At 44.3% G+C, this 17,672-nt stretch overlaps 1 protein-coding gene across 1 annotated transcript in view; it reads right to left on the bottom strand.

The window, feature by feature from the left end:
• Positions 1-12,206, bottom strand: part of CHFR (checkpoint with forkhead and ring finger domains) — a 115,039-nt gene extending 102,833 nt beyond the window's left edge. The window contains exons 1-3 of the mRNA XM_082243520.1: positions 12,069-12,206; positions 6,429-6,561; positions 1,758-1,857 (exon numbers count right to left, since the gene is read on the bottom strand). Of these exons, the coding sequence (XP_082099646.1) occupies positions 1,758-1,857; positions 6,429-6,549 (221 nt within the window). The 5' untranslated portion in view covers positions 6,550-6,561; positions 12,069-12,206. The remainder of the gene's footprint in view (positions 1-1,757; positions 1,858-6,428; positions 6,562-12,068) is intronic.
• Between the last annotated feature and the right edge of the window lie 5,466 nt (positions 12,207-17,672).

Raw genomic sequence — 17,672 nt, 5'->3', positions numbered from 1 at the left:
ATCTGGCCAAGGTTACAAAAAGATTTCTGCTGCACTTAAGGTTCCTAAGAGCACAGTGGCCTCCATAATCCTCAAATGGAAGACGTTTGGGACGACCAGAACCCTTCCTAGAGCTGGCCATCCGGCCAAACTGAGCTATCGGGGGAGAAGAGCCTTGGTGAGAGAGGTAAAGAAGAACCCAAAGATCACTGTGGCTGAGCTCCAGAGATGCAGTCAGGAGATGGGAGAAAGTTGTAGAAAGTCAACCATCACTGCAGCCCTCCACCAGTCGGGGCTTTATGGCAGAGTGGCCCGATGGAAGCCTTTCCTCAGTGTAAGACACATGAAAGCCCGCATGGAGTTTGCTAAAAAAAACACCTGAAGGACTCCAAGATGGTGAGAAATAAGATTCTCTGGTCTGATGAGACCAAAATAGAGCTTTTTGGCCTTAATTCTAAGCGGTATGTGTGGAGAAAACCAGGCACTGCTCATCACCTGTCCAATACAGTCCCAACAGTGAAGCATGGTGGTGGCAGCATCATGCTGTGGGGGTGTTTTTCAGCTGCAGGGACAGGACGACTGGTTGCAATCGAGGGAAAGATGAATGCGGCCAAGTACAGGGATATCCTGGACAAAAACCTTCTCCAGAGTGCTCTGGACCTCAGACCTTCCAACAACACAATGACCCTAAGCACACAGCTAAAATAACGAAGGAGGGGCTTCACAACAACTCCGTGACTGTTCTTGAATGGCCCAGCCAGAGCCCTGACTTAAACCCAATTGAGCATCTCTGGAGAGACCTAAAAATGGCTGTCCACCAATGTTTACCATCCAACCTGACAGAACTGCAGAGGATCTGCAAGGAGGAATGGCAGAGGATCCCCAAATCCAGGTGTGAAAGACTTGTTGCATCTTTCCCAAAAAGACTCCTGGCTGTATTAGATCAAAAGGGGGCTTCTACTAAATACTGAGGGTCTGAATACTTAGGACCATGTGATATTTCAGTTTTTCTTTTTTAATAAATCTGCAACAATGTCAACAATTCTGTGTTTTTCTGTCAGTATGGGGTGCTATGTGTACATTCATGAGGAAGAAGAATGAACCTAAATGATTTTAGCAAATGGCTGCAATATAATAAAGAGTGAAAAATTTAAGGGGGTCTGAATACTTTCCGTACCCACTGTATGTAACTATGTTGTTTTGCCATCTGTGCCTCAGAGGAGATTTATCTTAATTTTCTGTCCGATTACCAAACAGGAATTGAGAGAAAATCCCTCCAAAAGTGAGGGAATACCAGGTAGTCACCAGAACTAGTGTCTTCAATGGAAGATTTCCTCTCTGTTATTGTTCTGACATGAACCCAAAATTTGGGATTTACTCTTACTTTCACTTTTGATTATAACAGTAAACTGGGCAAATAGAGAGGGTGAATCTCCCCTACAGGGGCACAGACAACAATCAAACCTGACAGGTATGCAAATCCCTCTCTGCTCTATCCAAAACTTTAAAAAAGTTTGCCTTTAGTTACACTTTAAGCACGCATACCCAATAAAGTGGCCACTGACTGCATGGTTTAGAAGAGAAAACAGAGGTTTTGTCTATGTGAGTGCTATAACTCACAGTAACCCAACAGCTATCTACTAAAATAGAAAATGAAAATCAATAAGACTGGAAAATGAATTACAAGAAAGTAATATTCAGTACACTTCAAATTAAAAAAAAAAAAATACTCAGTTTGGTTTAGTTGGCTGAGCCATGAACAATTAATGCCAAATTACCTAGTGTCCTCTAGTGATACAAGGCCAGACTGTTCATCCACTATGATTTTACAGTGTTCTCCAGACACCAACTTGTTTCCAGGGAATGACAGATCACAGCCTGTAGGAATACATAATCAGATCAGACCTACCATATGATACAGAGCAGTGTTAGGAATACAGAATTCAACTTCAAATGACTTTCCCCCTTAACAAATCACCGATTGATTCACTTAACCATAGTTGCCAACATTTGAAAAAAAATTTCCAGGGACACTTTGCAGCACAGCTATCAATTACTTACCACACCCACTTCCCCAAAGCTCCGCCCACTCCACATAATTAATTTCCGCCTACTTATCAGATTATAGGGTCTACTTCATAAAGAGAGAATTACAGGAAATTGAAAACTTAAGGCCAAAGTAGCAGAGTTGGAATAATTCTCCCATTCAGCTGCACTACTTCTGCCTAAAGTTTAAAATTCTCATCACAATTCCCTGCAATTCTAAAGTGTGAAATGTGCTCAGGTGTGACCATAGAAAAAATGTAATATGGAAATATAAATAAAGTGCAAGGTGTAAATAAGTATGATTATACTATCTGGTATAATTAGATTTTATCGTACTTATTTACACCTAATACTTTATTTAGATTTACATATTCCATTTTTTGTATGGTCACACCTGAGCACATTTCACACTTTATTCCCCTGTCTTTGAATTCAGCCCTCTGTAGGGTGATAATTTTCATTTACATAAAACAATGTAGCATCCTTTCCTTCCTAACACATTACCCAGTCCATACCAGTATAGATCCTAACACATTACCCAGTCCATACCAGTATAGATCCTAACACATTACCCAGTCCATACCAGTATAGATCCTAACATATTACCCAGTCCATACCAGTATAGATTCTAACACATTACCCAGTCCATACCAGTACAGATCCTAACACATTACCCAGTCCATACTAGTATAGATCCTAACACATTACCCAGTCCATATTATCCTAACACATACCAAGTCTATACCAGTATAGATATCCAGCATGAGATTTTTCCCATTGAGGATTGAGGTCTGTTTTCATTTTTTTGAGATATATATATATATATATATATATATATATATATATATTATATGCACACACATACACGGATATGTACACACATTTATCTAGAGCTAGAAAACTATATATATGTATCAATTAACAGGTGTATAAATTAGTCAAGTAAGAAGGGTGGTATTTGTTAGTGGCCTATTTTTTTAGCAGGTGCATATGCAAAAAAAATAAATAAATAAAAAGGAAGACAGATAGATCTAACTGGGAGCAATAGGGGGATTTTTGGAGCACTATATAAGCATAAGTAGACTAATTTTGCATGAAGGAACTACTGTTTCCTTTTCTGATTTGTCAACCACAAACAAGAGTAATAATCTTAAAGTAATTATAAAGCTTTAAATGTTTTGTCATTAAAATAAAAAAACATGTCATGCTTACCTGCTCTGTGCAATGGTTCTGATCCTCCTCTTCTGGGGTCCCCCACCAGTGCTTGTGGCTCCTCCCTTCCATCGAGTGCCCCCACAGGAAGCCGCTTCCTATGGGGTCAACTCCTACTTTCCTACATGCTTGATCCTGAGCCAGCCTGTTTGCATCTATTAAGACACAGCCTGTCTCAGCCCCACCCCTAGGTTTTGACTGACAGCAGCAGTAGTCAATGGCTCCTGCTGCTCTCAGCCAAGCCTGTGAGACAGAGGAGAGAGGAGAAGAGCTGCTGCAGTCGTGTACAACGCTATCAAGATCAAGCTCAGGTGAGTATTTGGAGAGGGGGGGGGGGGGGGAGGGTTTGTGGAGGTATGGGGCTGCTAGTAAACATTTTTCTATCTCAATACAGTGAATGCATTAAGGATAAAAAAAAAACAAAACCCTTTACAACCACTTTTAAGTGAAGAAGGCTTAATTTGTTACAAAAAGAAAAAAAAAGGTAATTCAGAAGCCAGCAGTAGTGTTGGATTTCTGATAGGTAAAAGCAGTCAGAACCTTGATATAATTCGTCTTGGACTGTCAGGTTCAGAGATGAGAAGCTTACAGATGCAGCTGTGATGTTTAAGTATACTGTTCCATTCCTCTTGATCGCCCATCTAACATGACCTGTGCACAGAGGCTGTTGTCAGCTCTTTATTGTTTCTGCTCCATCACAACTTTTGAGTAATGTGTCCATAATAGTTGTGAATACCTTGTGTAAAAATACACTTTACATACTTTCACTTGCTTCATTCATGCTTTCCTAATTGGCTGGAGGTCAGCCAATAAAAACAAAACTAGTTCCAGCCATTTGAGAAAGAAGAGATTAAGTAATTGTATTCAGGCAGACTGTATAACATTTGACTTTAAAGTGGGACTACATTTTATCTAAACACCACAATCAAAAATGCCATTTATTTTTAATATTCAAAGCAACTTCCCCATCCATTTAAGTCTACATGCTTTATTTTGTTGAGAAGTCACTTTGAAAAACACCACCCCCCCCCCCCCCCCAGCATTTCAGGCAGTAGCCATGTTAAATAAGGGCAGATGATTCATTTAGCATTTACTTCCTGAAATCTGGAATCTACCTGCATTTAGCTCAGGCATGCAAGCAGGAGAGGGTGTGCTTAGTGGAGAAAGCCCCTCCTCTACTCCTTCCCTACTGGAGACCTGTGGGATGTATGACATTTGCCTAGGCATGCAAACCAAGTAGTAACTGATAAAAAAAAACAAAAAAAAAAAAACAATGTAATACAAGCAAATATGCTTTACTTTCCTATCCATTTACTAACGCTAGCAGCATAAGGATTAAAAATAGTCAATGTTGATTGAGAGAGTGAAGTTCCACTTTAACTTAAAAAAATCTGATCTCCAGTCTGAGTTTTTGCAGCTGTTCCAGAGTGAGTGCTAAAGAGTTGCGACATGAGAGGGGAAGATCAAGAAAATCATACAACAGTCTCTAAGTAGATACTGGTAAATGGCCAGTAAAAGAATGGTATAGTTAACTTTAAATTAAAATGCTTTGAGAAGCTCACAAACTGGCCTGTCAATTATATAATAAAATACAAGCAAAAAATACTGGGTATTAAAAGATTTACAAAGACACCAAACAAAATAAAAAATGTATAGACTATAAAAACCTAATCTCCAAAGTGGCCATCATCAGTAAAATTAAAGGATAAGTTCACCTTTTGACAAACATAATAAATGCAAATTTTTTTTTTCTTGCAGGTAAAAAAAAGTGCATTTATTATATTTTGTTTTGGGAGCCTGTAAAGCTTTGCATTTGCGATGCCATGTAGATTTCTTGCAGATCTGGCAGCGAATAGGTGCTCGTACCTCATATGACAAAGCCGATACATTCTGACAGGAAGACTCCATGAAGTACCACAGCTCCATGGTAGTTCACTGAAAACTACAAGCTGACAGCTGGACCTTGTAGTTTTTCATTCACAGAAGATTGTAAACGAAAGACGCAACCAAGTGAGCGGAGTGCCACCTGGCAACATCTTTTTTAATTTGTGGCAGCAGACAAGGGGAGAAGATCCCCAGTCTGCTGTCACTATGAGATCGGGAGTAGAGGGGGGGGGGGGCTTCGCAGGTGCCGATGCATTCATTACACCCCGAATATGGGTGTATTTGGTATAAACCCAGTATATGGTAACATGTTATGATCTTATCCTTTAAGAACCCTGCTAAGCCCTAGGTCAGGGGTGGGGAACCTGCGGCCCACACAATGGTTGCGTCCAGCCCCCCCCCCGTGCCGCTGTGTCAGAAGGAGCCGATGGCTCCGTCCTGACAGTGCGGGTCTCAGAAAAGGGTGGACAAGGGGCATGCTGTGGTCTTTCTGGTGTGGAAAAGGGGCAAGCTGTGGTCAGTCTGCGTTGAAAGGGGGCACGCTGTGGTCAGTCTGCGTTGAAAGGGGGCACGCTGTGGTCAGTCTGCGTTGAAAGGGGGCACGCTGTGGTCAGTCTGCGTTGAAAGGGGGCACGCTGTGGTCAGTCTGCGTTGAAAGGGGGCACGCTGTGGTCAGTCTGCGTTGAAAGGGGGCACACTATACCTTGATTACTGAAGGCCCCTTTCACACTTTTGTGACCTCAAAGTCACGCAATTTTTTACAGCGTTTTTTGCCGCAAAGCAATGCCTATTACATTTATGCATACATTTTGTACGGCCCCCGAATGATGCTACAAAAATCCAAATGGCCCTTGGGAGAAAAAAAAAGGTTCCCAACCCCTGCCCTAGGTACATCTTGAATGAAAACAGCATAATCTGCATGCAATTTCAGAAAAGCAGCAACCCTCTTTATATAGGAAAAAAAAAAAAAACACTGGGCGTGAGGATAACATGCAAAATACATGTGTAGGAATTCAAAGAACCAAGGGTAAGGCCCCCTTCTGCACGTCACAGCAGCTGTCAAGCACAGATACAGCACTGCAAGCAGGGAAACATAGCAGACAATTTATTCTGGTTGTCTAGTTTGAGAGATCAGCTAGTTTGCATATTAGCAGCCATCCCAGTTTCAGAAAAGATAATCATTTTTATTAGGAAATAACCAGAAATCTGAACAGACAGCTATTAAAGAATACGTTTTTTTTTTCCATGCACACTGTTAATCTATGACCTTCCCATTGAGCCTTGTGTTGTATAGGTTACAGAATTACCTTTCTTTCTTCCAATTGTCCATTCCTTCTTGCACAGGAAAAGCTCAGAAGCAGCCTCTGTCTCCGCTCCAAGCAATCGGCTCAGCTTCCCCCAGGGCTTCTTCTCCCCTAAGCCTTCCATCTCAATTCACATCTGAAACAATCAGGAAAAAGCCACAATGAGTTGGGGGCAGGGAGAACCAAACTTATGCATCAGAGAGACGAGAGAGGTCCCCTCCCCACCAACCAGACACAACAGTAGCAACGGCTCAGACTAGAGTACATGCTATTATTCCATCGAGCTGACATCCAAGGTACTAGACACAGGCATAATAGCATTAACCCTTACATCGCAAGCAACAGTGCCGCAAGCCTAACGTAACAAAAGAGCAATATTGCAATATCTTTTGTGGATGTATCCCTGCCTGCTAAGCAAGCGCGGCGATGCAGCTTTTCAGCAAGATGCAGAATGTACAACACAGCCCCCGCTTCATTTGTGAAAGTTTCCTGTACCATTCTATTATTTTATAATTAATTGATATCAATGCACCTTCCATATTGCTTATTGTAATCACTGAAAAAATTAGTACTGACTAGAATCAAGTACAGCGTAGTAAGAAGGCACTGAACAGAAGATGCCTGTGACAAAGGATAGAATCGGGGGTTATTTTTCCATGCTTTGTGCCACCAGTGACTACTACTAACACGATGGGATGTATAAGGCAGCAGACATGCAAACATTATTGTCTGTTGCATTATTCTCCGAGGTTTTGCTATTCCAGTCTGAGAGTGGGGGTTGGTGGCAGCTGCCTGTGAATGTGGGAGTATGATTGGGTGATGAGGTGCCATGGAATTTGAGTCCATGGTGGGGAGGTGCAGGATTAAGCGAGGCAATGTTCTTATGTATGTGGGAAAATTTCCTAATGAACACTTTGGTTCCTGTTAAAATAATAACGCCTGCCCAGAACAGAAACACGTATTCTCTGCACCTTGAATCACAGCCCACAATAGAAGGATCGTTTTCACATACACACACTATCTAGGCAGTGTAAGGTTGCTTGTTCCGGATTTGCGCGCATAAACAAGAACTGTATACATAACCACTGGAAAAGCAACAAAATAAAGACAAGATGACAAATGCATAAACACACATCTAAAATTTAAAAACATCTGTACTGATCAAAGCAATGGAAAAATCTGAGTACTTCTGACTTTTCAGAAAGGCACATGATCCATTTAGATAGAACTAATCCTCGCCAGGCATCACATCATCAAACTCACCACAAACAGTATTTCTCTGTGGGGCAACTATATGGTACCAGGGCCTGTCTGATTGGAAACAGACTGATTATAGGATACAGATTCATTCATACCATTACAATGTTTTATGTCAATCTATAGGCGGCTAAATAAAACTGAATAATTAGCCAAAACTATTGAATTGGACACTGTTCGAGTGTCATTGCCAAGCGATGAGCGACACTTTCAATCAACCCAAATCAATCGGTAGTTGCAGAAAAATAACACATTTTATGGGGTTGATCAGTGATGTTTTTTCACACCCTTACAATGTGGATTGATAAGTGGATTCAAGCAAAATGCCATAGATCTGTTTTTTTTTTCTGGCCATAATCTACTGACTTTGATCAAATGAAATCATTACTATCTGTGCCATTTTTGTCTTGCGTGCCCATTGTCCTGATGGCTACCAGAAAATTGACTGTACAAAGATTGTACAGTCAGAATATAATGAGTATGGTGACCTTAAAGCAAAACTACACTGCATCTGAGCACTACAACCCAAAAAAAGTCATTTAATTAAATTTTTAATATTCAAAACAAACTCCCCCATTCATTTATGTCGCCATGCTTTATTTTGCTGAGAAATCTGTTTGAAAAAACACCCCCTTAAATTTCTGGCCATGACCATCTTGAGTAAGGGCGGATGATTCCTGTAGCATTTACTTCCTGGAATTCATCTTCCCTTAGCTCAGGTATGCAGGCAGTGCTTAGCTGAGAGAGCCTCTCCTTCCCTCCCTGAAGACTCCTGTGATGTATTTCATGATTTGCTTAAGCAAGAAACCAGGAAGTAACTGGAAAAATGTAAAAAAAAAAAAAAAAAAGGAAGTTTAACACAAGTAAATATGATACACTGTCCTATCTTTTTACTAATGCTAGCAGCATAAGGATTACAAATTGTAAATGTTAATTGAGAGGGTGAAGTTCCACTTTAAAGCAGAGTTCCGCCTTCCCCTTCAAAAATTAAAAGTCAGCAGCTACACATACTGAAGCTTCTGACTTTTAATAGTAGGACACTTACCTGTCCTGGAGTCCAGCGATGTCGGCACCGCAGCCGATGTTTCCATCAGCTGTCGGGTGCTGCTGTCGCCGCCATTGCCAGTAAGGGAAGCCGGCAGTAAAGCCTTGCGGCTTCACAGGCGGGTCCCTACTGTGCATGCGTGACGCGCGCTGCGCATTCTTATTGGCTCGACAGCGGGGGAAGGAGGAGGGGGGCAAACTTCCGAGGGACGGTGCCGCGGCGCCATATCCTGGAAGTGGGGAAGGGTACCTGTCAAAAACAGGTACCCGTTCCCCCCTCCCCCCTGAAAGGTGCCAAATGTGGCACCGGAGGGGGGAGGAAGCGAATTTTCCTCAAAGGACATAAATGAATCCGTTTTACAGCCGTTTGGTCATGTATGGGCAGTGTGAACAGCTGAATTTTTAATGGGTGAGAAATAAATGTTCAATTTAACTTTTGGCATAAGTTTTCCAATCTGTTCCTTTGATTTTTTTTTTGGCTCTGAAAAGTCAAATATGATTTTATATTTGTGCCCAATGAACGAACGGTCCAAATTACAGATTTTTTTTGTCTAGTGTATGGGCACCAAAAGCATCTGATCTGCAGCTGCTCTGGCGATGCACATGTGATCAGTTACGACACCAGCCATTTGATGGCTTGACAGTACAGCTGAGATAAACAACAGTTTTGAATAGCAGTTAAAATCAGAACTAAACCCTCCTATTGTTTTCAGCCAAGAAAGCTGCCATCTTGGCCTTTGATCTGCAATGGCCATGATGCTGCACATGTGATCATTTAAGACAGTTTGGTTTAGAGCACACCCAAACATGACAGTTACATTCCCAGAAATGTAACTGTTTTTTTTTAAATGTTAAATTGATGGGTTTAGTTCCACTTTAAAGTGATACTAGAGCCATTTCATGAGAAAAAAAAAAAAAGGAGATGATACTTACCTGCACCGTGCAAAGGAGGTATTGCACAGAGTGGTCTCTTACCTCCTGCTATGAAGTACCATGCTGTTGCTCTCCACTCCTCTTCTTCTCTTAGTGCCCACATAGCAAGCTGGGTACTTATGCAAGTGCAATCCAGAGCTGAGCTGTGTGCGTCCATAAACACACACAACACACATAGAATGCATTAACCTAGTTCAGCCTAAAACTAAAATATCTAAGGCTGGGTTCACATATATGTGAACTTGATGCATTTTAGATCACATCCAATTCACACGACATGTGAATGTGACTGGCTCTCAGTGGAGCTGGTTCACACATGTCTGGGGTGGCCACGGTGCGGTTTTGAAAAGGGTCCCGTGCATTTTTGTGTTCGGTTCAGGTGCAAATTCAAGGGAAAATTCGGCCCTGAACACAAACGCTCTGGACTGCAACCAGACCCCCCCCCCCCCCGAATCTACTTCCAATGCAAGACTAACCTATCTAGCCCTGTATAACAAAAAACGTTATACATGCTCTCCTCACTTAATGACCAGGTTCCGTTCCAGCGACCAGGCTGTTAAACAAATTGGTTGTTAAACGAGGAGCCACAAGTAATCAATATATTAGGCATTCCTAACTACTGTACTCTGGAAAAAAAAAGGGTCTAAACACTAAGACCCCATTCAGACTAGCGCGACTTGTCAGCCTGACAAGTCACGGTCGGTCGCTCGCCCGCCATTGAGTAGTACAGGCCCCCGTTCTAATAGGAGCGACACAAGTTGCTCCGACTTAGAAAAAGGGTCCTGTACTACTTTGGGGCGACCTGGAAGCGACTTGCATAGACTTCCATTATGTAAGTCCCTGCAAGTCGCGCCAAAGTCGCTGTGCACAGCGGTGCACGCGACTTCACAGGTCACCCCCTAAATTCGGATCGCCTCAGTGTGAACCGGCTCTAAGGCCCCGTTCACATACAAGTGACGCTACTTCGCACCGCGACCTCCACGGACTTCATAACATTGAAGTCTATGGCGGTCGCCTCCAGGTCGCCCCAAAGAAGCTCCGGACCCTTTTTCTAAGTCGGAGCGACTTGTGTCGCTCCTATTAGAACGGGTCCGCAGCTTCCCTATGGAAGGCGACCTGTGAGGCGACCAGGTCGCCTCACAGGTCACCTTAGTGTGAACGGGGGCTTAAACTCCAACTCCATAACATTGTTTTAATTTGGATAAATACAGAAAACAAAAATATAAAACAACAAAAATCCTGTACTGTACTGTACAATACAATGATGTACAGTGGCCAAAAAGCTGGTCGTAAGTCTGAGCGGTCGTTAAACAGGTAAGTCGTTAAACGAGGAGTGACTGTACCTACCTTTTCTGAAGCAGCTCCGGTCCCACGCCGAGCTGTCAGTGGTGGCTTCTCTGTGAAAGTGATTGCAGATGAAACGGACAACAGAAGCCCCATAGTAACTCTATGGGTGAAGTCATTTCCCAGCCTGCTGTCTCCTGCACAGAGCTTCCGCTGCTTGAGACCGGATCAGATCAGTTATAGAAAAGGTACGTATAGCGATATTTGCATTACAGGGCTAGATAGGTTAGTCTTAGATTGTATCTGCGAGTAGATTTAGAGATTTTAGTTTTAGGGTAAACTTCCAATTTAAGGTTAAAAAAAAATGCTTAGACTTTAGAGCACTTTTACAGAAAAAAAATGTAAAAAGGTGAACTAACACCGAACCCCCCCCCCCCCCCCCGGTCCCCGCTGTACTTACCGCCAGGGCTGCTAAGCTGTCAGCACCCCCGCAGCCACTCCAGCAGTCCGTAGATTCAAAATCTCCGCTCTTCTCTGTCAGTGCTTCCAGGATGGACCAGATAGATTCTGATAGGTCAGCGCTGTCAACGTTCAACACTTCAGCAAACCCAAACGGTAAGTAGTAAGTACAGCTGGGGTGTTAGTTTTTCTGTAAAGGTGGATGGATGGGTTTAGTTCTGCTTTAACTGCCCCTGCTTCCTATTAAATGATGACGATTTGGGAATAGTTATCAGGAAAGATAGGAGAGCAAGACAAGCCAAGGCTGAGGTTGTGATGGAAGATGTGTGGGAAAGTGCAGACACTTGGTAAGTTTACAGACAGCTGACACTTAACTTCCTAGTGTACTGAGTGCAGCTACAGATGGAACTTAGTAGTATGAGGGGGGGGGGGATACAGAGGTAGAAGCCAGGACAAAGGGGGCGCTACACTTCCTGAGCAGAGCCTAGGGCAGCCAGGTAAGAGGGCACACTGGGCCAGGAAGTACTCGGCACAGGGCTCGCCTGGCCCTGGGCCTGTCCTCCCCTGCCTCCTCCACCACACTGACACTTCACCAAAGCTACAGGGCGGCAGCCTCCTGCCGTGCAACTATCCCGGTCACAGTCCCCGTCCCCGGGAGAAGATTACCAGCTCTCCTGTCTTCTCCGCCGTCTCATCCGCGGCCGCCTCCCTGTCCCTGTCACAACACAAGCCAGGCAGCGTCAGCTGATCAGGGGGCGGGGCCTATCCGGAACGTGGCGTCTTCTGTGAAAACCCCCCTTTCACCGTCGCCTGGGCGGGGCCTAGCTTGGATCCAGTAGGTCGTCCCACGTCTACCTGAACGGAAGTTCTGTGAGGTGACAGGGAGCTGTGCAGTGGTTACTGCTGGCTGCTGCTTCTGGTGGTGGATATCGTGCCCATACTGGATCCCAGAGCAGGCGGAACTGTGACTTCACTTGCTGCATGCTGAGCTTGTACAGGGACTCCATAAGTACTGGAGCCACACAAAGCCAAAAAAATAGCATTTTAACCACTTCAATACACTTTCACCCCCTTCCTGCCCAGGCCAATTTTCAGCTTTTAGCGCTGTTGCATTTTGAATGACAATTGCGCAGTCATGCAACACTGTACCTACACCAAATTTATGTCATTTCCCCCCCCCCCCCCCCACAAATAGAGCTTTCTTTTGGTGGTATTTGATCACCGCAAGGTTTTTTTTCTTATTTGCTAAACAAATAAAAAAAAGACCGAAAAGTTTGAAAAAAAAAAGTTTTGTTTATGTTATACAATTTTGTAAATAAATATTTTTTTTTCCTGCACTGATGGGGTGGCACTGATGGGGTGGCACTGATAGGTAGCACTGATATGCAGCATTGGTGGGCACTGATAGGCGGCATTGATGGGCACTGATATGTGGCACTGATAGGCGGCACTGGTGGGCAATAATGGGCACTGGTGGGTGGCAATGATGGGCACTGGTAGGCAGCATTGATGGGGGGGGCACTGGCGGGCAGCACTGATGGGGAGGGCAATGGGGGGCTCCCTGAGCCCTGATTGCCATCCCTGGTGGCCATAGTGGGCATCCCTGGTGACCGTAGTGGGCATCCCTGGGGTCATGAATGGGCATCCCTGGTGGTTCTAGTGGCACCCCCCCCCCCCCGCGTGTCTGCACTTGTAATCAATGATCTGATTACCAGTGCAGACCCCCCTGTCAGGAGAGCCGCAGATCGGCTCTCCTTTACTCGCGCCTGTCAGGCACGAACTAAGGAAAGCCGATCAAAGGCACTTCCTATTTACTATGTGACCAGCCGTGATTGGTCACAGCTGGTCACATGGTAAAGAGCCTACGTCAGTAGGCTCTTCACCGAGATCGGAGATGCGGTGTGTCAGTGTGACACCCCGCATCATCAGGGGGCGCGCAGAGCGCATTATCCCTCCGCCGTCATATGACGTCCGGTCAGGATAATGCAACCACATTCCCGCCGTCATTTGCCTATAGGGCAGGCGGGAAGTGGTTAAAGTTTTACCCCCTCCCCCTTAACGATCAGGCCATTTTTTTGCGATACGGCACTGCGTTACTTTAACTGACAATTGCGCAGTCGTGCGACGCTGTAACCAAATAAAATTGATGCCATTTTTCTTTCCCACAAATAGAGCTTTCTTTTGGTGGTATTTGATCACCTCTGCGGCTTTTATTTTTTGCGCTATAAACAAAAATAAGAACATTTTGGAAAAAAATATATATATTTTTTACTATCTGCTATATAACATACCCCCAAAAAAAATGTAAAAAAATCGAATTTATTCATCGATTTAGGCCAATATGTATTCTGCTACATTTTGTTTGGTAAAAAAAAATCCCAATCAGCGTACATTTATTGGTTTGCGCAAACGTTATAGTGTCTACAAACTATAGGATAGATTTATGGAATTTTTAATTGTAGTGAGGGGGGTAGTGAGTCCTGATGGGGTCCTTCCCTCCCTCTGCTGCAGGTTGCGGGGTGCTCTGTTCTGGTGCCCCTACGGTAATATGGATACTGTGCCTTCGAAAGGGGAGCCCCCTAGCGGTGCTAGACACATTTTTCTGGTGGGTTCCCCTTTTAACTCATGGAGTTTGAAGAGCATGTTTCCCCACCTGACCCCCTCTCGGAGGCAGCAAGTCCCTCTGGGTCCCAGGCCTCTATTGATGCACTGACGATGGTCCTGAAGTCCTGATGGAGGTGGCCTTTCTGCTAGCCCGCCACCCTCCCCTGCCTCACCTGTCTCATCAGATCCTGAATTTGGCTCTACCACTGCAGACATGGCCCACCCCCGGGACTTGTAGCCATGCTCACTGATCTATCAGATAGTGGGGATGATTCCTCCACAGCTGTAACTGCGCATGAGAAGGCGCTGGTTGACACACTGATCACATCCCTGAGAGGGACTTTGAAGATGGAGGATGCAGCTGAGGTCGGCTGCGCAGGGGGCGTCCCTTTTGGCACTCGCAAGCCGTCTCGCATGGCAAAAGTGTTCCCTTATCCCTCCTATTTCGACAAGTTTGGAGCGTCCAGAATGTCCCTTTGTGGTTCCTAAATCCTTTGCGGTGAGGTACCCCTTTGAAGAGTTGCTCCTCAAGAAGTGAACTATCCCTTGAGTGGTGGACCCCCCTGTCTCCAGGTTAAACAAGGCAACCATGATTCTGGTAGAGGAATCCCCAGCCTTTAAAGATACAGCCCACAAAAAAGCGGGGTCTGTGGCCCGCAATGTGTTCACTATTGCCGGTTTGGCGCTACGGCTGGTCCTGGCCATTGCCCTGGTGTCGCAAATTCTAACTGAGTGGGCTAAACTTTTGCGCCATGATCTGGGGGGTGAGCAGATTCCCCCTGCCTTTGTTGAGTTGGTGGACCAGTTAGTTAGGGCTGCAATTTGTCTGCAATGCCTCTCTGGACGCAGCCCCTTTAATTTCTAAGCTATCGGTTTCGGGAGTAGTGCTTAGGCATGTGTTATGGCTTAAGTGTTGGTCTGTGGACCAAACCTCTAAAAAAAGCTCTCACTGATTTGCCCTTTCAAAGCGATTGCCTGTTTGGGGCTGCCCTGGGTGACATCATTAAGAGTCTCGCGCGCGGGGGGGGGGGGGGGGGGAGTACTTTTCTTCCGCAGTCTGTGAAGGGGAAAGAGTCTCGTTGCAGACGCGGCTCTTCTTTCTCGGCACACAAAATGTTTTTTCGTCCCACAGGGTCCACTGACAAGGGTTCAAAACCTTTCAAGCCCTCCTCAGGTCCTTTTCAGGGGCTCGGATTTTGACCTTTCTTCAACGTGGCATTGAGCAGAAGTTTGCCTTGAGTACTATCAAGTAGAAAATAGAAATATATGGTGCTCAAGGTAACTTTTACATGAAAGAGCATTAAAACCTGGATTATAGGTACGAATAGAGAGAGACTATTGTATATAGTCATATATAGTCCAAAAGTCAATGGGTAGGTGAGTCTATGAAAGGAGATGGATGGGCTTCAGATGGATGTAAACAATTACATGCAACAAGGGCAAGCTCTTCACAGGAGTGAAGTTGACTCTGTAGATCAGGAGGACAAACAAGGACAAGAAGAGCACTTCTAAGTGCAATAGTTTAATAATGGATAAAAGCACAAATTTACACTCACATTGGGTAAATGATAATCAGCTTGTCAGTGCAGTGTATAGTTGATCTGTGTAGCGGTGTGTCTGAAGATCACGCTGGAGCTGGGACGGTGGTTGGCGGTGAAGACAGTGCCTGTGTTCTCGATCTTCCGGGTCAGCTGACCGTGACCAGCCTGGACCTGGACCGCAGCGTAACAGCACGTGATGTCACCAATGGGCAAAGTGGAACACAACACGTTTCTAATCATGCGGGACGGCCCCACTGGGCATGCACGCTCCTTTTTCAAGTGTGAACACAGGCACTCTTCACCGCCAACCACCATCCCGGTTCCAACATTGGATCTTCAGACACACCGCTACACGGATCAACTATACACCGCACTGACAAGCTGATTATCATTTACCCAATGTGTAAGTACATTTGTGCTTTTATCCATTATTAAACTACTGCACTTAGAGGCGCTCTTCTTGTCCTTTGTCTCCTTGAGTACCATCAAGGGCCAGGTGTCTGCCTTGGCGTTTTTTGTTCTCTATCGTTCATTGCCAGACGCAGCTTCATATCTTCTTGACCATTGGGTAATGCTGCCCCCTACAGGAATAGGACACTAGGCAGGAAAAAGCTTTACCACGCCTATGGGGCAGTCCCTGCAGGCATAACCCCACACACTCTGCTATAGCCCTCAGTTTGTTTCTGCCTAGTTTAGGAGTAGGACCTAGTTTCCTGCTGGGACTTCGGTCTTAGCTGTCTATTTTTGTGATTAATTTCTTTTAGTTAGAGTTCCTGGAGAACTACAAGCAACAGCCGGCTGGGTTTCGTACTTGATATTGTAGATCCTTAAGGTCTCCCAGCCTGGCCAGCGAGTGTGAGCAGGTTATAGTCCAGCACTAGGCCTCGCCACGCCAGAGCCCCGATGGACAGGGACAAGCCTGCAAATGGACCATCGCGCCGGGACACGGATGACCTTGGATGCCCTGAGTCACAGCACTCCCACCCCGGGTGGGAGGTGGTCTGTTCAGAGTGGCGCCTGCCTAATACCTTGGTATGGTGAGTAAGTGTCCCCCCAATTCCCTGGCAGTCTCGGGGTGGACGTGGGCCCCCTCCAGATATTAAAAATGTACCTGGTTTGTTGCCATTGCACGGTGCGCAATTTTAAAGCATGTCATGTTTGGTATCTATTTACTTGGTGTAACATCATCTTTTATAGTTTACCACACAATTATGCAATGTATTGTGTTTTAAAATTATAATTTTTTTGAGAAGATTCGCATTTGAAAAATCGCTGTGCATAAAAAATTGCAATAACCACCATTTTATTCTATAGGGCCTCTGCTTATTAAAAAATATATAATGTTTAGGGGTTCAAAGTAAGTTTCTAGCAAAAAATAAAGATTTGTAAACAAAAAGTGTCAGAAAAGGCTTGGTCTTCAAGTAGTTAAAAGAATGGGTGATGTGTGGCGGAAGCTTCCTAATGTTGGGCATAAAATGCCAGGACAGTTCAAACCCCCCAAATTACCCCTTTTTGGAACATAGACACCCCAATGTGTTTGCTGAGAGACATGTTGAGTGCATGGAAGATTTTATTTTTTGCTACAAGTTTTTGAAAAATGACAAAAAAATGTATATTATTTTAAACAAAGTTGTCACTTTAATAAGATATTTCTCACACATGCCATGGGTATATGTGGAATTTCAACCCAAAACACATTCTGCTACTTGTCCCGAGTATGGGGTTACTATATGTAAGAGACTTTTTGCCAGTCTAGCTATGTACAGAGCCTCAAAACCCAAAAAGGAATTTCAGGCTTTTTAATGGCGTTATTTCCTCAGTACACTTCCTGACTACCTATAACCGTTTCAGAGGCCCTGAAATGCCAGAATAGTACAAAACACCCCCAAGTGACCCCTTTTCAAAACATAGATGCTCTAAAGTATTTGCTAAGAGGCATGGCGGGTATTTTGCAGATCTTATTTGCTGCCACATGTTTTTGAAGAATAAAAATATTTTATTTTTTTATTTTTTCAAAACCTAGTGACAAAAAACATAGGAAAAATACTCATCATGCCTCTTATCAAATTTTGTGGGTTTTTTTTACTTTCCAAAAAGCGGCAATTTGGAGCAGGGGACTGGGGGT

The sequence above is a fragment of the Pelophylax lessonae genome, assembly GCF_965119305.1.
Source record: "Pelophylax lessonae genome assembly, chromosome: 1".
NCBI lineage: Eukaryota > Metazoa > Chordata > Amphibia > Anura > Ranidae > Pelophylax > Pelophylax lessonae.
The sequence above is the reverse complement of the archived record's forward strand: the minus strand, read 5'-3'. Positions and strand labels throughout refer to the sequence as shown.